General features: G+C 45.8%; 1 protein-coding gene across 3 annotated transcripts in view; it reads right to left on the bottom strand.

The window, feature by feature from the left end:
• Positions 1–20,538, bottom strand: part of LOC118783447 (septin-4-like) — a 45,405-nt gene that overhangs the window by 18,012 nt on the left and 6,855 nt on the right. For 2 of the 3 annotated variants that reach the window (XM_036537326.1, XM_036537323.1), the window contains exon 1: positions 4,906–5,460. The exons of the other annotated variant lie outside the window; for it this stretch is intronic. In XM_036537326.1, the coding sequence (XP_036393219.1) occupies positions 4,906–4,908 (3 nt within the window). In that variant the 5' untranslated portion in view covers positions 4,909–5,460. Of the gene's footprint in view, positions 1–4,905; positions 5,461–20,538 lie in introns of those variants that run through there. 3 annotated transcript variants of the gene reach the window in all.

A 20,538-nucleotide genomic window follows, 5' to 3' on the forward strand; every position in this document is an offset into this window, starting at 1 on the left:
CCGGCTGCACACACACGGTGCGGGAGGGGTCATGTGGGGGCTCCTGCTCTGTACAGACACCCCTCTGTTATGCTTATTAGGGGGCTGTCAACTCTGAGACCCTGAAGTGGACCCTTTACTAGAGAGCTGTAAGGTTATTCCTCTCAGAATTCAGAATACTGTTTTCCTGCAGTTGCTCCTCTGGAGTGCACTGGGGAGAGAGGGCGCCCTCTAGTGGAGCTTGATTGTGCTGGGGAGATAGGGCGCCCTCTAGTGGAGCTGGACTGTGCCCGGGAGAGAGGGCGCCCTCTAGTGAAGCAGGACTGTGCAGGGGAGAGAGGGGGCATGGAGCTCACTGCTCAGGCAAGCGGAGAGTTAAAGGACGAGTGGTGGGGGCTCATCAGAAAACAGTCCACTACAAGCCATGGCCTTTGAGAATTTTGTTATAGGCTGTTTTCTAGGGTATTTTAATTTATATTATCAGGACTGAATGGAAATGGCGAGTTAATTAAATAACCTGTACTATGCAATTAGCAGCATGTGGGCAGCCCTGCTCATAGATCAAGCACAGAAAACCTCAAACAAAGGCTTTGAGTCTTTGAGGAACATGCAGTTTCTGCTTTATTAAGGGAATGAAACCATCAGCAAAGCCTGGCTTAGAAAACCATGGAGCTACATCAAATTGACAGGAAAAACACAGCCATATTAACACAATGTTTTACAGGCTGAGAGATGCTCCAGTCCAAATCAATGCAACCGCTTGAAATATTTTCCTTCATATATAGTATAGCCCCCTGTACCTCATAAACTCAGTGGGAATCTCTGCAGAAGGTCAGCAGTGTGGTGTCTACAGCTACAAAGTCTCATTCTGTTTCTCATATCACCACAGACTGCTCTGCTCAAAGCCGTTTCCTTCAAGGAGCCTTATGCTGCAGACTGCAGCTAACATAAACTTCCTACACTTCCTCTAACATTCAATTACAGCCCTTTATCTGACCTCTTTAAAGTTTCCTACTGAAACGAGCAAAGGATTCATTTTTTTCCCCCAAGCAAAGCACTCCCTGCCATGGCTGTGGGCTCCTGCAGCGAGCTGCTTCCGTCAGCAGCCAAAGAGCAGGAAGAACAGCCAGACAGTATGAAGGAGAGGGGAACTGCAGGGTAAGGCTCCCCTTTAACTCCCTGCTGATCAGACCCACCCACACCTGACCAGACCACCATCAGTGGAGGACGGAGAGGGTTTGGCTCGCGGTTATGAGCGGATGTGCGGCCCCATCCCCAGCCCCTTGCGGCCATCACCGATATTCCAAATTAAACTTCCACGCACAAGAGCTGTGATTTCCAGAACAGCCCTAATTTCAAACTGGCCCAAAGAGCCATCAGCAAAAATTAAATATTTGCAATGACCTATTAAGAATATAGGAAAATATAGTCATTTAACTATACTAATTTGCAGCCTGTAATTTACAGTAAATTATTGCCATTTAGCAGACACTCTAATCCAGAGAGACTTGCATATCCATTTATACAGCTGGATATTTACTGAGGCAATTATGGGTTAAGTACCTTGCCCAAGGGTACAACAGCAGTGCCCCAGCGGGCAAGATTTTGGTCACAAGCCCTGCACCTTACCTTAATACTACACTACTGCTAACATAAAAGTTCTGTGTTTATTCTATTTTAACTCGATTTAAAACAAAGATTTTCCCATTTGAGGCTGAGGGTTCTGAAAACACAAGTGCACTGACCTGAGATTAGAACCATTAGTGAGAACAGAACTGGTCACATCTACAAGCCTCTTATCACCAAATTATTACACGTGCAGTTCTTCTGAAAATCCACTGAAGTGAGAGTTGTACACAGTTATGCAACAAACACATTAGTGCATCATTTTACCGGTCTGCAGCAGGCCATGATTACTCTGCACCTACAGAATGTACCACAGACACATTCCTCTTTACTGCAGAGCACCAGGCACCAATACACCTCCTGCCAATGAATCCTACAGAAAAGTGTATTTATCCAGAAAAGCGAGGAACAAAATACCCAGCTCAAAAGTTTCCTTTGGACACAAGGTTGATGTTAATATAGCTTTAACTTAGCAACACTGAGGTGAGACAAGCTGCACATCTTACCTGAGAATGAAATAATTGATCACAATCACAATAACTGCTTGCAACAAAAAACAAAACAAAACAAAACAAAAAATATGCTCCCTTTGCACAAACCTTAGTGCATTTAGTTTAAGGTTCAATTCATGGCTGTGCCCTCCTCCTCCTCCTCCTCTTCCAATCAGAAGCAACGACACTCTGCCTCTGATGACATACCTTACGCATCATGCTGACATCATTCAATTCAACCACAGATGCACTCACACACACACACTCACACTCACAGACACACACACACACGTGCACGTGCATACACACACACACACACTCACAGACATGCACACAGATGCTGAAGTGAGAGTGACTGCCTTTACAGATTAACACAAACACCGTTCTTACAGCTGATCACATGTAAGCAGCTGGACCTAAATGCGGTTCTAGCCGGCCTGCCCACCCCTTCCTGCTTTAGCCCATTACATTATAAGCTCCACATTCATTTGCACTAAAATGAACTGTCAGACAAACAGCTAAGCTCCTAAACTTGTATTCCTGAGCCGACACTAAATTCATTTGAAGTGATCTCCATCACGTCTCTAAATACCTGAGGCTGAAGGCACACAAGGGATTTAACATCATACTGCAGTCTGATTCAATTAGTGCCTTACTATGAAATGCAGAATACCTCAGCTGCAGCTGAAGCTGGGTATATTCCATTATCATTCAGATTCACACATTCAGCCTCCTCACTCCTACAGCTGTCTGGGGTTAGCCCTCGATCAGCCCTGGGGGGATTCTGGGTGAGTCCCAGTTCCAGGATTCCTGCACATTTCCCATTTCAGTGGGACGACTTCTAGATGTTTTAGTTACAGACCCGCCTGGCAGAGTGCACGGCTTGTGTTTATTGATGAAAAACACTTCACAGTGTCAGTAATGACACACACTTCACAGTGTCAGTGATGGCACACACTCCACAGTGTCAGTAATAAAACACACTCCACAGTGTCAATGATGACACAGTCCACAGTGTCAGTGATGACACACACTTCACATTGTCAGTAATGACACACGTTCCACAGTGTCAGTAATGAAACACACTCCACAGTGTCAGTAATGAAACACTCCACAGTGTCAGTGATGACACACACTTCACAGTGTCAGTGATGGCACACACTTCACATTGTCAGTAATGACACACGTTCCACAGTGTCAGTAATGAAACACACTCCACAGTGTCAATGATGACACACACTCCACAGTGTCAATGATGACACACACTTCACATTGTCAGTAATGACACACGTTCCACAGTGTCAGTAATGAAACACACTCCACAGTGTCAGTAATGACACACGTTCCACAGTGTCAGTAATGACACACACTCCACAGTGTCAATGATGACACACACTCCACAGAGCCAGTAATGATACATACTCCATGGTGTCAGTAATGATGGACACTCCACAGTGTCAGTAATGAAACACTCCACAGTGTCAGTGATGACACACACTCCACACAGTTAATGATGACACATACCCCACAGTGTCAGTGATGACATGCACTCCACAGTGGCCCTTTGACTCCATGTGAAGAGGGGGAGCATTAGATCACCAGCCACCTACTTCTCCACAGGTCTGAGCAGGGATTAGCCCTTATGAGTTTCCTGAGAGAGTGGGGGAGGCAGAGTTTGCCTGCTAAATGGCGTGTCTAGTTCCTCCATTAGGACAGACTGAAAGCCCAGTGGCTGGGCTGGGCTAATTACAAACTTCCCCTCCTTCCCTAATCTCCCCCTATCAGCACCACTTCCTCCTGTAAACACTGCAGTAAGCATCTGCCCTCACTGCACGGCGTCCATGCCGGCACCTCCACTCAAGCACAACACATTCCCTACTCAAACACCACACTGCCTCCACTCAAACATAACACAAATACCTTACTCAAGCACAGCACTGCCTCATCTCAAACACCACACTGCATCCACTCAAACTCTACACATCTTCTACTCAAGCACAACACAGTCTCTACTCAAATACTGCATGACCTCCATGCCAGTGACTCCACTCAAGCATAGCACAGTTACAAAACACAGAAATAAGCACTTGCACCAAAGGACAGGCTATAAGACCCTGCATGTATCCACAACAGCTCATTGTAGTTCATCAAACTCATTGCTGCCCCCTGCAGGTCAGATGGAGAGTTGTGCCTCAGGGAGGTCTTCATTCTACACGAGATACAGTCTTTCTGGCATCAGGAACACTGTGACGCAGCTGCTGGACAGACAAACACACACACACGCATGCACACGCACGCACGCACGCATTCATATCAGTCTCACACGCACAGATTATGCAAACATATTGTGCAAACAGAGGTTACACACACACACACACACACACACACACACACACACACACAGATCACACACATAGATTACACACACACAGGTTATCTGCGCGCGCACACACACACACACACACACACACACACACGGACTACGCACAAACATACACTTTCTACAGCCCCTGTAGCCACTCTACACAGTCCTGCCTCTCCAATGTGTCGTGCAGAGCAGCACCTGTGTGCTGCTGTGGAAGCTCTCAGTGTCTGTGGCGGTCCCCTGCAGAGAGCAGCATTTAACCCGCTCTGACCTCACACACGCTAACACGAGCCACACTTCAGCGGAGCCCGCCGCCGTCTCCCCGATAACCCGCTGCACGCGCCGCGGCAGCCGGCCACCTCGCTCCCGAAAGAAGCAGCGCTTCCCGCACCCCCCCGCCGACCAGCGTGCCGCAGAGTCTTGCAGACACCGGCCCTTACTTACCATGCCGCCGCGCGCCCCGACCACGTCTCCGACAGGAACAGCCGAAGCTCCCGCTGCGCCGCGTATCTCTCTCACACACACACACACACACTCACTCACACACACACGCGCGCGCACGCAGAGAGAGCGCTGTGAAAACTGCCTGCCTGAGCAGCTACGCAGCGGCGGGAGAGAGAGAGAGGGAGCGAGAGACTGAGAGGGAGAGAAGGAGGGAGCGCTATGGCCTCAGCTACGGGCAGAGTGAGGTCTCTGAAAAGGGGAATTAAACTTGCAGCAGCACAATAGACTTCAGGAAATACCAGCTGGAGCTGGGAATAAACTGGAGTGAGAGTGGAGGATATGAGTGCTGGGGTTGGGGGGGGGGGTCACTAGGGAAAACATAACACTGTCACATGGGTACTCCTGGGCTTCAGACTGGGGGCCTGGATGCACACACCTGGAACCTTAGCTGCCCAGTGACAGGTTTAAAAGAGTTCAAAGGCTTGAGTCCACAGATACCATTGAAATATGACATTCAGTACAAGTTACTGCAGCCTGAGTGCAGGTCCTGCTCGGGGGAAGGACCAACAGTCCCAACAACAGCTGCCTTTCAGCCCACCATAGCCTGAGGGGCAGTGAATAACCACCAATCATAATTAACTATCTATAACCAGTTTAATCATTGTTTGTTTATTAGTTCAGATTTATAGCCATTATTTATTTATTTTTGTTACTTTGTTCCCTTTCTTTCCTGGTCCTTCTTTTTCAAGCACTGTGTACACATATATATATTTGTATATGCATACATATGTATATGTGCATATTAGGCATATATATTAAAATAATATTCACACAACGCAATTCATGCCAATGCAGCAAATTTGAACTTGACTGCAGCCTGCCTGTGAGAGAGAGACACTGTACATTTACATTTTGTTGCTTAGCAGATGCTCTTATCAGAGTGACGTACAAGATGAGCACATATAACACCACATTCACGATGCTGACATCCAGTAGATGCTCTTATCCAAAGCAACTCCAGAAGTCAGGCACAAAGGGCGTCTAATAAAATGAAAGAAAACAATACACAAACAAGGACACCATCATTCACACACAAACAACAGCCGATGTCAGACACACAAGGCTGAGAGCATACATGCGCACCTGGCCTAACATGCAAGTGCAACACAATATACCCGACAGGAGTGTACTGTTCCAACACAACACCAACATATACTCGGGGCCTCCATGGGTTAATGTTTGTGTAACAGTATGATAATGTAACAAACGGTAAAAATACTCCCTCAGTTGCCCCTTCAGAGAGAGACAATTGTAGATTTTAGTTTGTAGGCTGCAACCTCATTCAGAGAGAGACACTGTAGCTTGACTGTGAGAAAGATAATGTAACCTGAGAGAGAGAGAGCGAGCTTCCCTCTGACAGAGAGAATATAACCTGCCTGTGTGAGAGAAAGACTGTAGTTTGCCTGGGAGCAAGAGATGTTGTAGTCTGACAGAGAGAGGGGCACTGCCACATCCTGCTTGCTCCAGTGATTCTGTGTTTGGATTAACTCAATGGAGCATGTCCTACTGAGTTTATCCAATATCTGTCCATATTTGTTTAGCTGGACGGGTCCGTAATCACACATGCCTTTCCCTAGGCCTGCATTGCAGACTAGGGTGTGCCAACACCTCTGTTAACCCAACGAACTCCCTTAAACACACAAAGAGCAAGAACAGGAAGTAAGGCAGGAAAACACTCCTTACAGACACTGACAGAACAGGAACAGGAAGTAAGGCAGGAAAACACCCCTTACACACACTGACAGGGCACGAACAGGAAGTAACACAGGAAAATACTCCTGACACACACTGACAGGCCATGAACAGGAAGTAACACAGGAAAATACTCCTGACACACACTGACAGGCCATGAACAGGAAGTAACACAGGAAAATACTCCTGACACACACTGACAGGGCACGAACAGGAAGTAATGCAGGAAAACACTCCTTACACACACTGACAGAACAGAAACAGGAAGTAACGCAGGAAAACAGTTTTTACACATACCAACAGAGCATGAACAGGAGGTCAGTCAACCACCCAGCTTCAGCTGGGCAGCATGTAGTATCATTACATGAGCTGCCTCAAAGAGCAGCATTTTAAGGCAGCATGAGCCTGTCAGCCATTTTAAATCCCAGAAAGCAATGCAGCTCATGCAACATTCCAAAGTATTTTTGAAGAAAGGCAGCTGAGGCAATATGAGAGAGAGAGCCTAATGGGGGAGTAAAGAAATTTAGTGCTAAATGTGTGTAATGTTTTGAATGTAAGAATAAAAATTAATCTGTTGTACCTTTTACATTCACTAATTAGCAATATTACCATTAACAGACATCAGCAACAGTCTTAACAATAGCTAGCGAGTTGTAGCTAACGGGTACTGCTCTCAGTGAAGGACTAACATTATTAACTGCTTATCCTAATACTAGCTATGTAACGTTAGTCAGCTTAATGTCAGTTTATTAGCTAGCTACACACTTTCTGTGATTACTATAAGCTAGCTTGCTAGTTATGTTTGTGTTGCTTAGCTATATACATAGTGTAGCTCTTGTCATTTGCTTTAGGGAACAGAGAGGGTATGGAGGCTTATTTTAGCTAGATAAGCAGAAGGCACTATGAATCACTGTTTACTGGCACAAACAACTCCGCGCAGAGTGACTGGTAGTAAGAAGATGTTCATTAGAGCAAAGGTTAGACGTCTGGTGAGCTAGCCAGCTAAGAAGCTAGTTATTGTTCTGATTTGTTTGATTAGTAGCCTAATATTATCTCAGGCTGTCTAACACCTGAAGCTGCACAGTGTAACACAGGACTCCTACATGCTGCGCAAACCTCAGATTACGTAGATGTTGAAGTACATGCTGCTCTCAAAGGGTGTCCAAATATGCATTCTTTTTCCTTTACATGTCCTGCTGACTCTCCCTATGAAGATAGCTGCCTTAGTAGGAATCAAAGTAGTAGACAGCTCACTTTGAAAATAGACGCAACTATAGTTCCTCTTAAATCAGGACAGTGATCTGACAATCTACATTGATGTCCCTCTATAATCAAGACACCTACCTAAATGAACTTAAGAAACACCATGGTACATATTACCAGACACGGTAATGATCTTGATGGCCCATAAACAAATACTGAACTAATCATGAACTCCGATCACCTGAACTATGTGATAACATAAACACACAGGCACACACAAGTATACACAAACACTCCCCCACATACATGCATGCACTCACATACACTTACATGCATACACTTACATGCACGTGCATACACACACTCCTTGTGTGGGACAGACAGATGTAGGAATTTCTGATTGAATAGAACTGACAGAAATACCCTTGTTACCACAGCAATACCATTGAAGTCCACCTCCCAACAGACTGTTATCTGTGAAAAACGTATTTACAGATTCCCTCCTAATCCATCTAATCCAGTTTCAGCCATATGGACATGCTATGCTCGCTGACATGTGTGTATTTGATGCAACAATTGCAGACATACTGGGACCCAATCAGAGCAGAGGAGGGCTGCCAGTGGGAGGAGCTCTCTTTCCCTGCTGACCGCTACAGATGGCAGCACCACTCCATACCGGACAGCCAGAGAGTGCGCCTGGTGTTCAGACTGATTCATTGGTTCAGGTCCAGAGGGACCCATGCTTCCACAAGGCCTCAGCTGTGTGTGTGTGTGTGTGTGTGTGTGTGTGTAAGTGCATATGTGAGTGAATGAGTGTGTGTGTGTGTGTGTGTGAGTGTGTGAGTATGAGTGCAAGTGTGAGTGTGAGTGTGTGTGTGTGTGTGTGTGTGTGTGTGTGTGTGTGTGTGTGTGTGAGTGTGTGTGAGTGAGAGAATGTGTGTGTTTGTGTTTTACTGAGGCTGCAGACTGAATGGATCCTTGCTGCAGGGCAGAGCTCACGGTTCCAGTGCTGGGCGCTCCATCCATAGAACTCTCCTGCCAAGAATGCAGCGCCTGCCATGGCAACTCAATTATAGACACATGACTGGGTGGAAATCCTGCAGCAAAGCTCCCTCTGAAGTGGGTCGCGTCTCCTGTCCTCACCCGCGGGTCAGCACCGGGCATCGCCTGACCCGTGGGAACCAGTCAGCACACCCTGTGCCCCCAGCCAGGGGGGCTGCTACTGCACCGACAGGCAGAGAGGGGGGCAGTCTACTCCCACACAAACACTAGCCTGCCCAAACCCTGATCCTGTGGATACACCATCCCACAGATTCCTCTGCACATTCCACGAGTCTGCCCCATCCCTCTACTCTCCTTTTCCTCCTTTACTTCACTCCTCTAGACCCTGTCTCCTCTTTATGTCACTCCTCCCTAATCTATTCCTATGGAGAACCCCAGCCGTGACAATGTTGTTGTGAAACCCAAGGACCATTTAGCATTTCATTTGATCTTGGAGAGAAAAGACAAAAGCGTATGAAACCCGGTTCCCAACAGTGGAAACGTCAACATTCAGCGGAAAATGATCGACCGACTCCCCTTGATATCTGCACAGGGGAGTGGAGTGTGGGGGAGGGGTGGGTGGGAGTGATCCTGAGGGACAGGGAGGTGGAAGGACAGCACTGCCATTCGTGCAGTCTGATGGTTCGTAGGTTGATAACATTTGATCCTTTCTGTGGGGAGGCTGAGCAGACGGCATGCAACCCACCCACCTGACATCTCAAAGGTGTCACTGTGGACAAACAGGTGTCTGGTGCCAACGTCAATCAGACTGTGTAAAGCCTTTAATTTCATATAGGCTGTTTGGAAATATGCGCTGTACATGAGGCAGTCGTTATTATGTGACGCAGCTTTCAAACAACAGGCCTACATTTCACATAATTAGTGTAACCTCAATACGTTCTCTGCAGCATACACCCAGTATGCCTGCAGTAACTGGGGCATGAGTCAAAGCACATTAGAACAGAGCATTCCGAGCAACAGAGCAGAGCGCGTGGCCTCAGAGCGACAGGACAACTGAACTACTGCTCAAAAACTGCTCAACATCTACTCAAAATCCGCCTTCTACCCATATTACGGCTCAAAGTATGTGTATTTCATTCTTAAATACAATGTAGAGGTGTATTTACAGACAGCAAATGAACAGTTGAACAGTTAATACAGATAAATCTTTCAGAACCACAAACAGAAGACTTAGTGCTACAATATAAATACTACCCGTGAGGTCATGCCCTGCTCACATGCTTGTACTAATCCTCATAGAACTGCACACAAACAAACACATCAAAGCAGCACTGCAACCAGAGTGGATTTTAATGGGAATTTTCTGCGTTACATAAAAGCACTTCCAATCTCAAACCTTAAACCCATCGAATGCCAGAGTGGCGATTCTGGGGTACTTGGGGCTTGTGCTGAATTTGCTGAAATGTAAAACTGTACGTACTGCATGTACTACAACTGATGCATGTACTGTATGTACTGAAACTGGCTGGTGGTGTTGGTCTAACCCTTGGAGCAAAGGGATAACACACTGCAGAATGTCTCTTACACACAGTAGCAAACTGCAGAAGGTCTCCTAATGCGTGATGGAAATGACTATAGCGTATATCACTTAATAATAATGTGTTTGATTTTATGTTGCATTATTACCTATTCAATATATGTGAAACAGCAAACCGTTTGGCACAGGAAGGACATGTAGTGATGTCACTGCTGATGTCACCGCCTCCCTCAGTGCACTGGTCACAGGACAGCGAGAGAAGTGTGGAACAGAAACAAGCTCTCCAAACCCCACTGCTACTGGTCCTCCCCACCCTTCGCTACCCTTCCAGGTACACGCTGATACTAGCTCAGTGGGCCCTGGAGTGGTCTTACCCCAGGTGATCAAGGAGGGGGGAAAGAGCCATTGCATCTGAATTGAGAGCGCTGTCAGGAGCAAAATGTAGCTACATCCAACAGAAGAATGTTTAGCAGTGCCCTGGGCTGTGGAGGAGTGGAGGCATTACTTGAAAGGGCCAGAATTTGTGGTATACACTGATCATGCTGATCTGGCCTGGGCCTTCCACTGGCCAAAAATAGGCATAACAGATGGACACTGTAGTTCCAATCCTTCAAATTCAAAGTCCTATACTGAAAAGTATACTTGAATACCGTACCTGATACTCTCACCTGTGCCATTTCTTCTGATCTGGCAGCAGTGATACCATATGCAACAGCACATCCGCGGGTCAGCCTCTAACCCACCCACTGTCCTGTTCCACAGACCCTGTGCCCAGAACACTACAGAGGAAGTGAACTCCTCAGGGAGCAGGCCTGACTGGACTGGCTTTGCACTGCATTGGGACATATCGTACCAATGGATTGTGAGTGAACAACTACTTTCACAACAATCCTTTGGAAGCACACCTGGGTAGGCCCAAGCCACTTTTCCGGGTGCTTGCAGTAGCATGGCGGCCTACCCTGAGAGAGGATGTGTGGCACCATGTGACGTGTGGTCAGCAATATAAACCCAGTAACACCAAGCCAACAGGGCTTTGACAGCCTACCCCACAAACAGCTACAGGTGAGACGATCAGTGTGGACTTCTCAGGACCTTTCCAAAGAAGCAAGAAGGGCATTGCTCACCATTTGGTTTTTGGTGATTATTTTGCCATGTGGGCAGGGATGTTCATTCTTAGGGACAGCCAAACCTCTGGGTCATGGAAGTCTCTGCAGGAAGAGATTATCATCCCTGGGGTGTTCCAAAATATGCTCTGTCTGATAGGGGAGCGCAGTTCACTAGTGTCCTTGTAAATAATTTCTACAAAAACGGGAATGATCCAAAAGCCATCTGTACCAGTTACCACCCCTAAACTAACATGACTGGAAGAGTCAACAGGTCTCTCCAAACAATGATTCTGTCATTCCTGGGAGAAAAACATCAATATTTGGATAAATACCTTTGAGAGAAAAGCTATTTATTCCCATCAAGATTGGGATAATCTTGACTACTAAAATTTATGATGATGTTCCCATAAATCACACATACTCACAGGCCAGTGCTAACAGGGCTAGAAAAGGCAAGTTAGACAAGCAGTGCAAAAGAACTGGCAAATGATGCAATAAACTGCAGTATTAACAAAGGTCTCACATGACAGATTTCTCACTGCTGGTGCTGCTGGGAGGGGCGGAGCCTTGTTGTGACCTCACTCCGAGTTCTCAGGCCAGCTCTATTAATAGCCCAGACGTGGGGAGAACTCTCCCAAGCCCCACTGGCACACACACAGCTCAGCCCCTCATGAGGGCTCCTACCTCTGCCCATCTCACACCATGCTGGTGATTAGACACATCACGCTGTCCAATCACAATCACTGAGACACTTGCTGTCCACAGTTACTCAGTGACATCATGCTGTCCAGTCACAATCACTGTGAGATTTACCACACTGCCCAATCACAATAATTCACTCTGAGTGGTGTGATCAAAGCTGACAGACATTCCATTCTACAGCGATGCACACCACTGGACCACATTTCTGTGGGAAGAACAAAGCACCACGAATGACAGTCTTTCCTTTAAAAACGACTGCAATGACGACCGCTGCCAAACAGAAGCACTCTTTGGAAGCCACTTTGGAACAGAACGTCAAAATGTAAATGCAAATGTAATCCACTATGTACAGCCACAACACTCAGATGGACAACCTGGGAGTTCTGGATGCTTTGAGTAACAGAAACAGTGGGTGGTGACATGGTTAACAGGCCCAGGGAGTCAGGAGTAGCTTGCTGGGATGTGCTGTAACCAAGCGGTTTACTGCCATTGTCTGCTTCTCACTTACGTAACATAGCCAGGCTTTGAAGTCAGGATTTACGGAAACACTTGGGAGACTTAAAATCAGGTCAGCTGAAAAAATTGTGCAATTTGAGTTAAAACCAGTTTAAGTTAAAACCGGTCATTTTCACCTGTTCTTTCAACAATTGTTGCTACAGGATTGTACATTTTTACATTATTGACCCTGATCTTATAAATATTACAATGATACATTAAAAACCGGTCTTTTACACCATAGAAGAAAAAATGCCATATATGCAGAGATCACTCAGCGCTATTGCATCGAGCGTGAGAAACAATATTTTGCTTCCTTTAAGCCAAAACTATGCATATCATGAGAATGACATCATTTGCTTGGTTTATGTCACTGATCTGAACACGTGCTCGAGTGGGGCACAAGTATTTTAAGGTTCCTTTAAAGACCGCTGCCATCTCGCCTGAAACTCCAGCGCTCACGTCAAAAATGATTGATGTGCTTGGGTTCCAGGCTGTTCTGCTGGGTTTGTCTGTGCAGAGGGATGGTTGTGTCTGAAGGTTACACTGCTAGCCCTGAGAGTAAACAGGACGGACACCAGCTGCCACTGCTGTGGGCAGCACAGGGGGCACCAAATGCAGGGACCAGGGAATGACCTGCTGTGGAGGCGAATAAGATGCTGACAAGCATTTGCCTCCCTGACAGGAAAAACTAATCCCATTCATGGAAGCAGGAGCACGGTCCAACACGAGCAAATGCACGGGCAAAAAAAAAAAAAAAGTAGTTTCTGCACTTTGTTTGCACCATGGCACAGCGAGATGTTTAGCCAACCGTCATACTAGACAGTCAGTCCAGATTCAATGCCATAAATGCATTCCAATGTGGATCTGAATAAATCAGACATCAGACCTGGTTTCTGATTGAGCCACACCCTGACATAACAGCTATGTCATCTGCTGACTTTTTTTCCACCACGTTTTCTAAAAATGGACAGAAAACTCAGTTCATTGAAAACTCATCAAACTTGGCAGCTTTGTAGGGAGCAATAAGATGCATCTGGTGATGCCAAACACTTACCCACAAATGCCTTTTGCTATGAGGAATATTATCTGATATCTGGATCAGCCAGGTCCACCATATTGGATTATCCACCATGTTTAAAAATGAGCATATTAGCCAAAATGACATAAAAAACATAGCTACTACAAGCCAACAAATTTACATCATATGAGAATAAATATGTAAATGAGCCTATGCTGTTCAAAGCTGGGTCAATCTTTTTCAGAATGCTAACAGCCAAGATAATGCTTGCATAATGGTCCAAATTTGGTCACAGTTCAATAAAAACGGCAACACAGTGAGGAATTCAAATTGCAAAAATTTATGCCATTTTTAAATATTAATACTCAAAAAACATCCTCTCATGAAGCCCCATTCAGACTGATCTGAAACTTGGTATGCAGGACCTTTTGGACATACTCTAGCTAGATTGTGAAGAAAAAGTTGCTGTGTCAAATTGCCTGGGAGCCACATGCCAATCAATTTGCAAAGGTTGTGAAATAAATGATTTCATCCCACTTTTCAACAAACCGGCTTTTCAAATGACTAGAAATTCTAGACAGTTGCTTAAAAACTCACAAAACTTTGCAATCTTGTAGAACCCTATGGAAGTCTCTTCAGTATTAAAATTATCCACAGTGGTGACATGGTTTGACCACCATAATGGATTTTATGGCACAATTTCAATGTGCCCTTCATACAAAAGATTTAAAAGACCTGAAACTTGACAGGTAACATTTTCTCTTTGACCACAATAAGTATAAAAAGGATGAATGGCACAGGTCACATAGTTTGACCACCATCTTTAATATAAAATTCTTAAATATCAACTCTCCAGGAACTGTCAGGCTGACTGGCACAAACTTTGGCATACACAATCCTTGTACTAAGCACAAGTTTGCAAAGTAGAAGTGACTGCATGAAAAGTATGGTCACTAGAAGCCAATAAACTGGCAAATGAGTCAACTTCCTTCACTGCTGCATTAATTTCTCTCAAATTGTGTCACACTTGTGTCAATGCCACACCCAAATGATGTTCCAAATTATAATGCAATTGTTTGAAAGATACTGCAAGCTCTTGAAAATGCACATTTTTATGTGTTACAAGAATTACTTAATTCTTCTCATGAACTGTACCTCTGAGACAAAATTTCATGCATGGAACCTTTTGGAAATGGTGTTTTTGAGCTCAAATGTCAACTCCTCATGAACTGTCAGGTCAACTGGCCCAAATTTTAATATGTACAACCCTTGTACTACGTGCTATCTAGAGCGCAGAGGAAAAGCTGCTACATTAATAAACATGGCTGCTACAAGCCAATTCATTGATGCCATTTGCAAATACATACTTTAATTCACTGTTGGGTCAATCCCTCTTCAGTTTTGTGTGTACATGACAAGTGTTGCAAGGCTGAATAATCCGCTTAAACATATGGTCAACAGAACACATTCAATGTCCACAACTTGAAATAATTAGATTAGTCGTACACTGTGAAGGGGTTGGGGGTAGATTAATGAATTGAACAGTCTAGCCACTTCATCTATATATTCATACTATACTAGTCTGTCTCTGTGCAATCTTAAGGCTGGTGAAAATGATTTCATAACCATTTGTTCATGTCAATAGATAAGATAAAGGTAAGTATTATAATCATGATATTCCAAATAAACTGGTGTAAATTGATTAGTTCCCCATAAATACTTAACATCTTTCTTACTGTGGTGGAAGAAATTATGCAGCATTACATTCCTGACCATGGGGTATCTCACTGGTCACTGGGAATATCCTCTCCAGTCCCATGAGCTGCTCCCTTTCCCAGGCCCCACAGGTCAGCAAAGACGCAGCCCTTTTAAGGTCCTCTTCTCTGATCCACAGTGGCTTCTACCTTCACACCTCCGGTTTCTTTGAGTATTCCTCCTCCTGGAACATCATTGCTGGTCAATATTAAATTTAAACACTGGATCACTCCTTTGTGCAGGGACTGTGCATACCACTACTTACACCTTAGGTGAAGAAGCCGACTGACACTTTTCACAAAAAAAAAAAAAAAACTTATAACAACAAAGAATTTATTTTAAAATATCCACCAAAAACTCAGCCTAACCACACAGCCAAATAAACTGAAGCAAGAAGTCTCCGTCTAGCAGCAACTGTATTTAATGAGCCTCTGATTAGGCAGGTGTAGCCTATTAACCAACGTGTAGTTTTGTTTAATTAAACACTGACATACACAATTAGACAATGACAATTAACCTGCTTAGGTTCATGAGAGAGAAAACAAGTATCCACATAATACAGTAGCACAATGTGCTTCACAGATATAATGAAAATAAAACAAGAACAAAGACAAGTTATATTTGAAAATAATATTACATTAAAAAAACTGCATGGATGCTACCTTCTGTAGCATCCATACCTCTATAGCATCCATACCTTCTGTACCATCCATGCGTTTTTATACGTGTGTATGTGTATGCAGGTGTGTCTTCATGTATGTGTAGATCTATTTACATATGTGCATATGTTTAAATCGGTGTGCATATGAATGTTTACCAGTCATCTGTAAATGGTGAGGAGATATCCAGATGGCTGAAAGAGGGGTGTGGTTTCCTAAACGGGCTCCTCCAATCATTGTCTTTACCACATGGGTTGTAAGAGGCATTTAAAGCAACTATGGATTTTGCACTTTCCTGCTGGCCAGCATACATTCCTGCTCCACTCTGTGTACTCACATCCCCTCTCCCTCTCTCTCTCTCTCTGCTAAATGCTGCACACTCTGCTCCGGCTGCTATAATTCAATTCTCCCATCTCACATTTTGCAGCTACAAACCCAGGACCCCTGATAGCAGGAAGCAGTGATTAACCCCCCGCGAACAAAGGAGGACAGGATTAAAGAGGATGCCTTCTGCGCTGATTGGCTGGCCAGCTGCATTCTCAGTGTGTCACCAGGCGAGGCCACTGTCGGGGAGGGGATACGCTGGGGTCACATATGCCACTCCCAGGAGGGAAAGTATGGAATAAAAAACAAAAAAAACTACTCATGAAAAATGACCTAACAGGTAAGTGCAAAGGCTAAACCTGCAGAGACTGAAGCTGTCCCTGCCGAGGATGATCTATGGAGCGGCCCTGTTATTGAAGTCAGGCCTCTCTATCTTTGTGCAGGCTGGAATCTGCAGCAGCACAGCACACAGCGGCTTGCAACAAATTAATGGTCTAGACAGAGTCACATGTGCCTGCTCTCTGCATTATACGAAGTTTAAGCATCTGAGGCAGTCTAAATGGGCGCTGCTGTTAGGGGAGGGAGGGTGTTCTTCTGGGAGAATGCTTCCCTGGTGCCCGGCTGGTAACACTGCGTCTTGTGAGGCTGCAGTCTGAAGAGGAAACGTTTTTCCCGTCTGCTCAGCGATTACAGTCAGCTTGTCATTAGTGGTTCCTTATAGAGTATTTCTGTGCAAAAGAAAAACAAACTAACAGAGGAATCCGTCCCAAAGTTTTGCCAAGCGCCAGTCTGATGTTCGGACCCAGCTTCAGGTCTTTACCCTTTCAGCTGCCTAGCATACCGTACTGCAAATTAAAACGCAAGTCAATGGTGTTTTCAAAGCAGCGTAGTCCTGCAGCAAGTGGAGGCTGACACTGAATTGGGGGGTGATATGGCATACCTGGCTAAGGGGAGGTGGAAAGGCTTCACGCCATCTCCTTGTAATCACTGTTCTCAGATCAGTAAAGAGAAGTGCGGTAGACACAGGATAAGTATCAAGGTAGGGGCCTCATTTTTCCTCTTTGATCCTTAATGAAACACACGTGGAGAGAATCACACGCACACACCCACACACACTTGCATGCCTGACAGGCATATGTGCGCACACACACACACCCCCACACTTGCATGCACGCATGTACGCACACGCGTGCGCGCACACACACACACACACAGATACATTGGGAAACATCTCCAAAGCAAGCTGCTGAGAGGAAACTGTGAAGGAGGGGGCACAGCTGAAGATGAGACAGTGGTCATGGAATAACAACAGCTATTTCAGCTCCTGTGTATATCTGCACAGAGGGTCAGACCAGCCCTCTGCTGGCCTTTGAGTATGGAATCCTGTGGGTGGGTCCCAGCAGTGTGACCTCTGACCCTTACACACAGGAATCTTGGTGGTTGGGGGCTGCTGCTCCAGCTGGTTCCTAGTCTTTATGAAGCCACGTGCATGGGAGCAGACATCAAACCCCATCTGCCCAGCACCTGGAAGCCCTGAGTCAAAGGGCCTGGGTTCTGACCATAGGGATGGGATGTCTGTACGTGGGCGGGGCTTTGGTGTTGGGTGGGGCTGGTGTGCTTTGGGGTGGGACTTGACTGCAGGGTTTGTCTGCATTGGGGTGTGGCTTGTGTGCCTTGGGGTTGGGCTTGTACTTTCAGGCAGGGTCTGTGTGCTTGCTTTGGCTGCTGTGTCTGGAGGTTTCTTTGTCTAAGGGCTAGGAGGGGGAAGGGAGGACAGAGGAAATAAACTTTCAAAGTAAACTGCCTGGACAACACATGTCATTTCTGTCTGCTTGCCACTGTCTCCCAATACAAGCTTCTATGTCCACACAGAGAGTCACCTACAGCTATGTGTGAGCCACTGATCAGATGCTCTCTACATCCAAACAGAGAGAGTCCCAGAGAGAGTTTGACAGACCACTGTATTAGCCACTGATCAGAATGAAATCCTCTCTATATCCAAACAGAGAGTCAGACAGAGCTACAGATGATCTCCACAGTTATGAATGAACCACAGTCAGGTGGGAGAAAACATAAATGAATAACCACCTCCTTGGTGCTATGTAATGCACACCCTGCTCCTTTCAGCTGAGCTCCAGTTTGCATGGTTACAAAACCTGTCTGACTGAATGCATGTGCCCACTCTGGCTAAGACAGGCCATGGACAGCCCAGTGGATATGAGACAAATGCCACCCCACATCTATGTATCCAAAATGCCATCTTGTCATGGCATGCTTCAGCATTCTACACCTGTCCCACATAAAGCTGTGCTGATCATGAGTATTGTAGTGTTTCTGTGCTAGTGATGGTGTCCCCATACTAACGGCGGTGCGTCTGGGCTGCTGGTGGTGTCTTTGGACCCTGTTCAGACTGTAGGCTCTAACGGGGAGAGGCCCTCGGTTACTGTATAGATGCATGAGTCACTGGAAGCTCAAAGCTTGCATAGATGCCTGGGGCCAGGAGCTGCTCCAGCCATTACAAACAATACAGTCTCAATGCATATGATTTATATCTACAGTTCAATTAAGGGACAAACCAAGTTAAGGGTTAAGAGACAACCACACTCAATGACTACACACAATGACTACATACAAGGATTACCCACGGAGTCAACCCACAACGACTGAGAGCCAGATGGACACGTTTAATCTTGCAGATCTGCTGCTGAGTGCAATGCATTTTGCAGCCATGATCTCCAAAAAGGCTTTATATGGCACCATGCAGGTATTCAGCTCCTTCTGTCCCCCACACTTCCTTGTCTAGGAAGTTCCAGTTGGTAACAGGAGGTTCTGTCGCGATCTGCATTGCTTTGCCAGCTACGATTGTCCGATTTTAGGCAACACCCCTTCAAGAATATTCATATTCATATTCATATTCTTACAACTTCAACCTTGGTAGAAGTGCAGTGGTGCACGGTACAGTGCTTTCCCATAGAAGCACATGCAGTGGAATGTCACGGTGATATATGGAACATCTCTGAGTACACGCTACTCTAACGCGACTGACTGCAGACATATAAATGAACCATTAACACATTTCTGAATTTGAGGACTTGAACCCTAAACTCTGTATCCCTCTGTGATGCCCCCCTCTCTGGGCGCTCTGCTGGAGGTCCCTGAGGGCTGCAGGAGCCCTGGGAACCCTGGCCTCTGGGATATTTATAGAAACTGCTCTGCTAATGGGGGCTGGGCAGCGCAGACTCTAACAGGGCCACAGGCATTTCCGGGTCGCAGCCCCCTAAAACTCCAGGAACCTCTGACAAGGTCTTGGCCGACCCGGCTGGAAGAGGAAGTTCTGCGCATCTGTACGGCTCCGCAGAGATCCAGTCAGCAGCGGAGCACAGGGAGGATCCCCTGCAGTGCACACCGAGTGGTCAGAGGTAAACGCTCCTCGCTGAGAACAACGTGAGGTCATCATTACTGTCACTCCTAATTACCCAGAAGCCCCTGGAGCGATGGTCCGGGCCCTGCTAATCCTGCTGTGATCTCTGCTAGGGGGTGATCTACAGCCCTCCATAGGACAGCAGGGGTTCCTCACGTGTCAGACCCCCTTATCCCCCCCACCACAGTCACACAGGACCCCTCATCCTCATCTGTCAATCATATCTCCCTCCCTTACAGTGGGTTTAAACCAATAAATGCAGTACTTCAGTTATCATTTTCTCTCTATTATAATTAAAACAGAATCAGAATCAGAGAACAACTTTCTCAAACAAAATATGTAACCTTCGGTTTACTAATTTATTGGAAACTGCAAAGGTAAAATGAGTGATTTCATAACTGAATGACACTCTCATAAGGAGTGACACTAAGTCAACCATTAAAACAGACAGAGCTGGGACTCCAAAAAGGAGATGGAGAGTGAAACAAAACCCCACTGAGAGCAGCTGCACCTCTAAACTCAGATTCTGTTAAAATAATTGGGTGGATTTCTGCCTAAAATGCCATGTTTTTAAAAATTGTTCATTACTTTGCAGTGGTGCAGAGAATGCTGTGAATGCCAGCTGTGACAAACCTCTACCCCACAGGAGCTGAAAG

This window comes from Megalops cyprinoides, chromosome 9 (genome assembly GCF_013368585.1).
Source record: "Megalops cyprinoides isolate fMegCyp1 chromosome 9, fMegCyp1.pri, whole genome shotgun sequence".
Classification (NCBI taxonomy): domain Eukaryota; kingdom Metazoa; phylum Chordata; class Actinopteri; order Elopiformes; family Megalopidae; genus Megalops; species Megalops cyprinoides.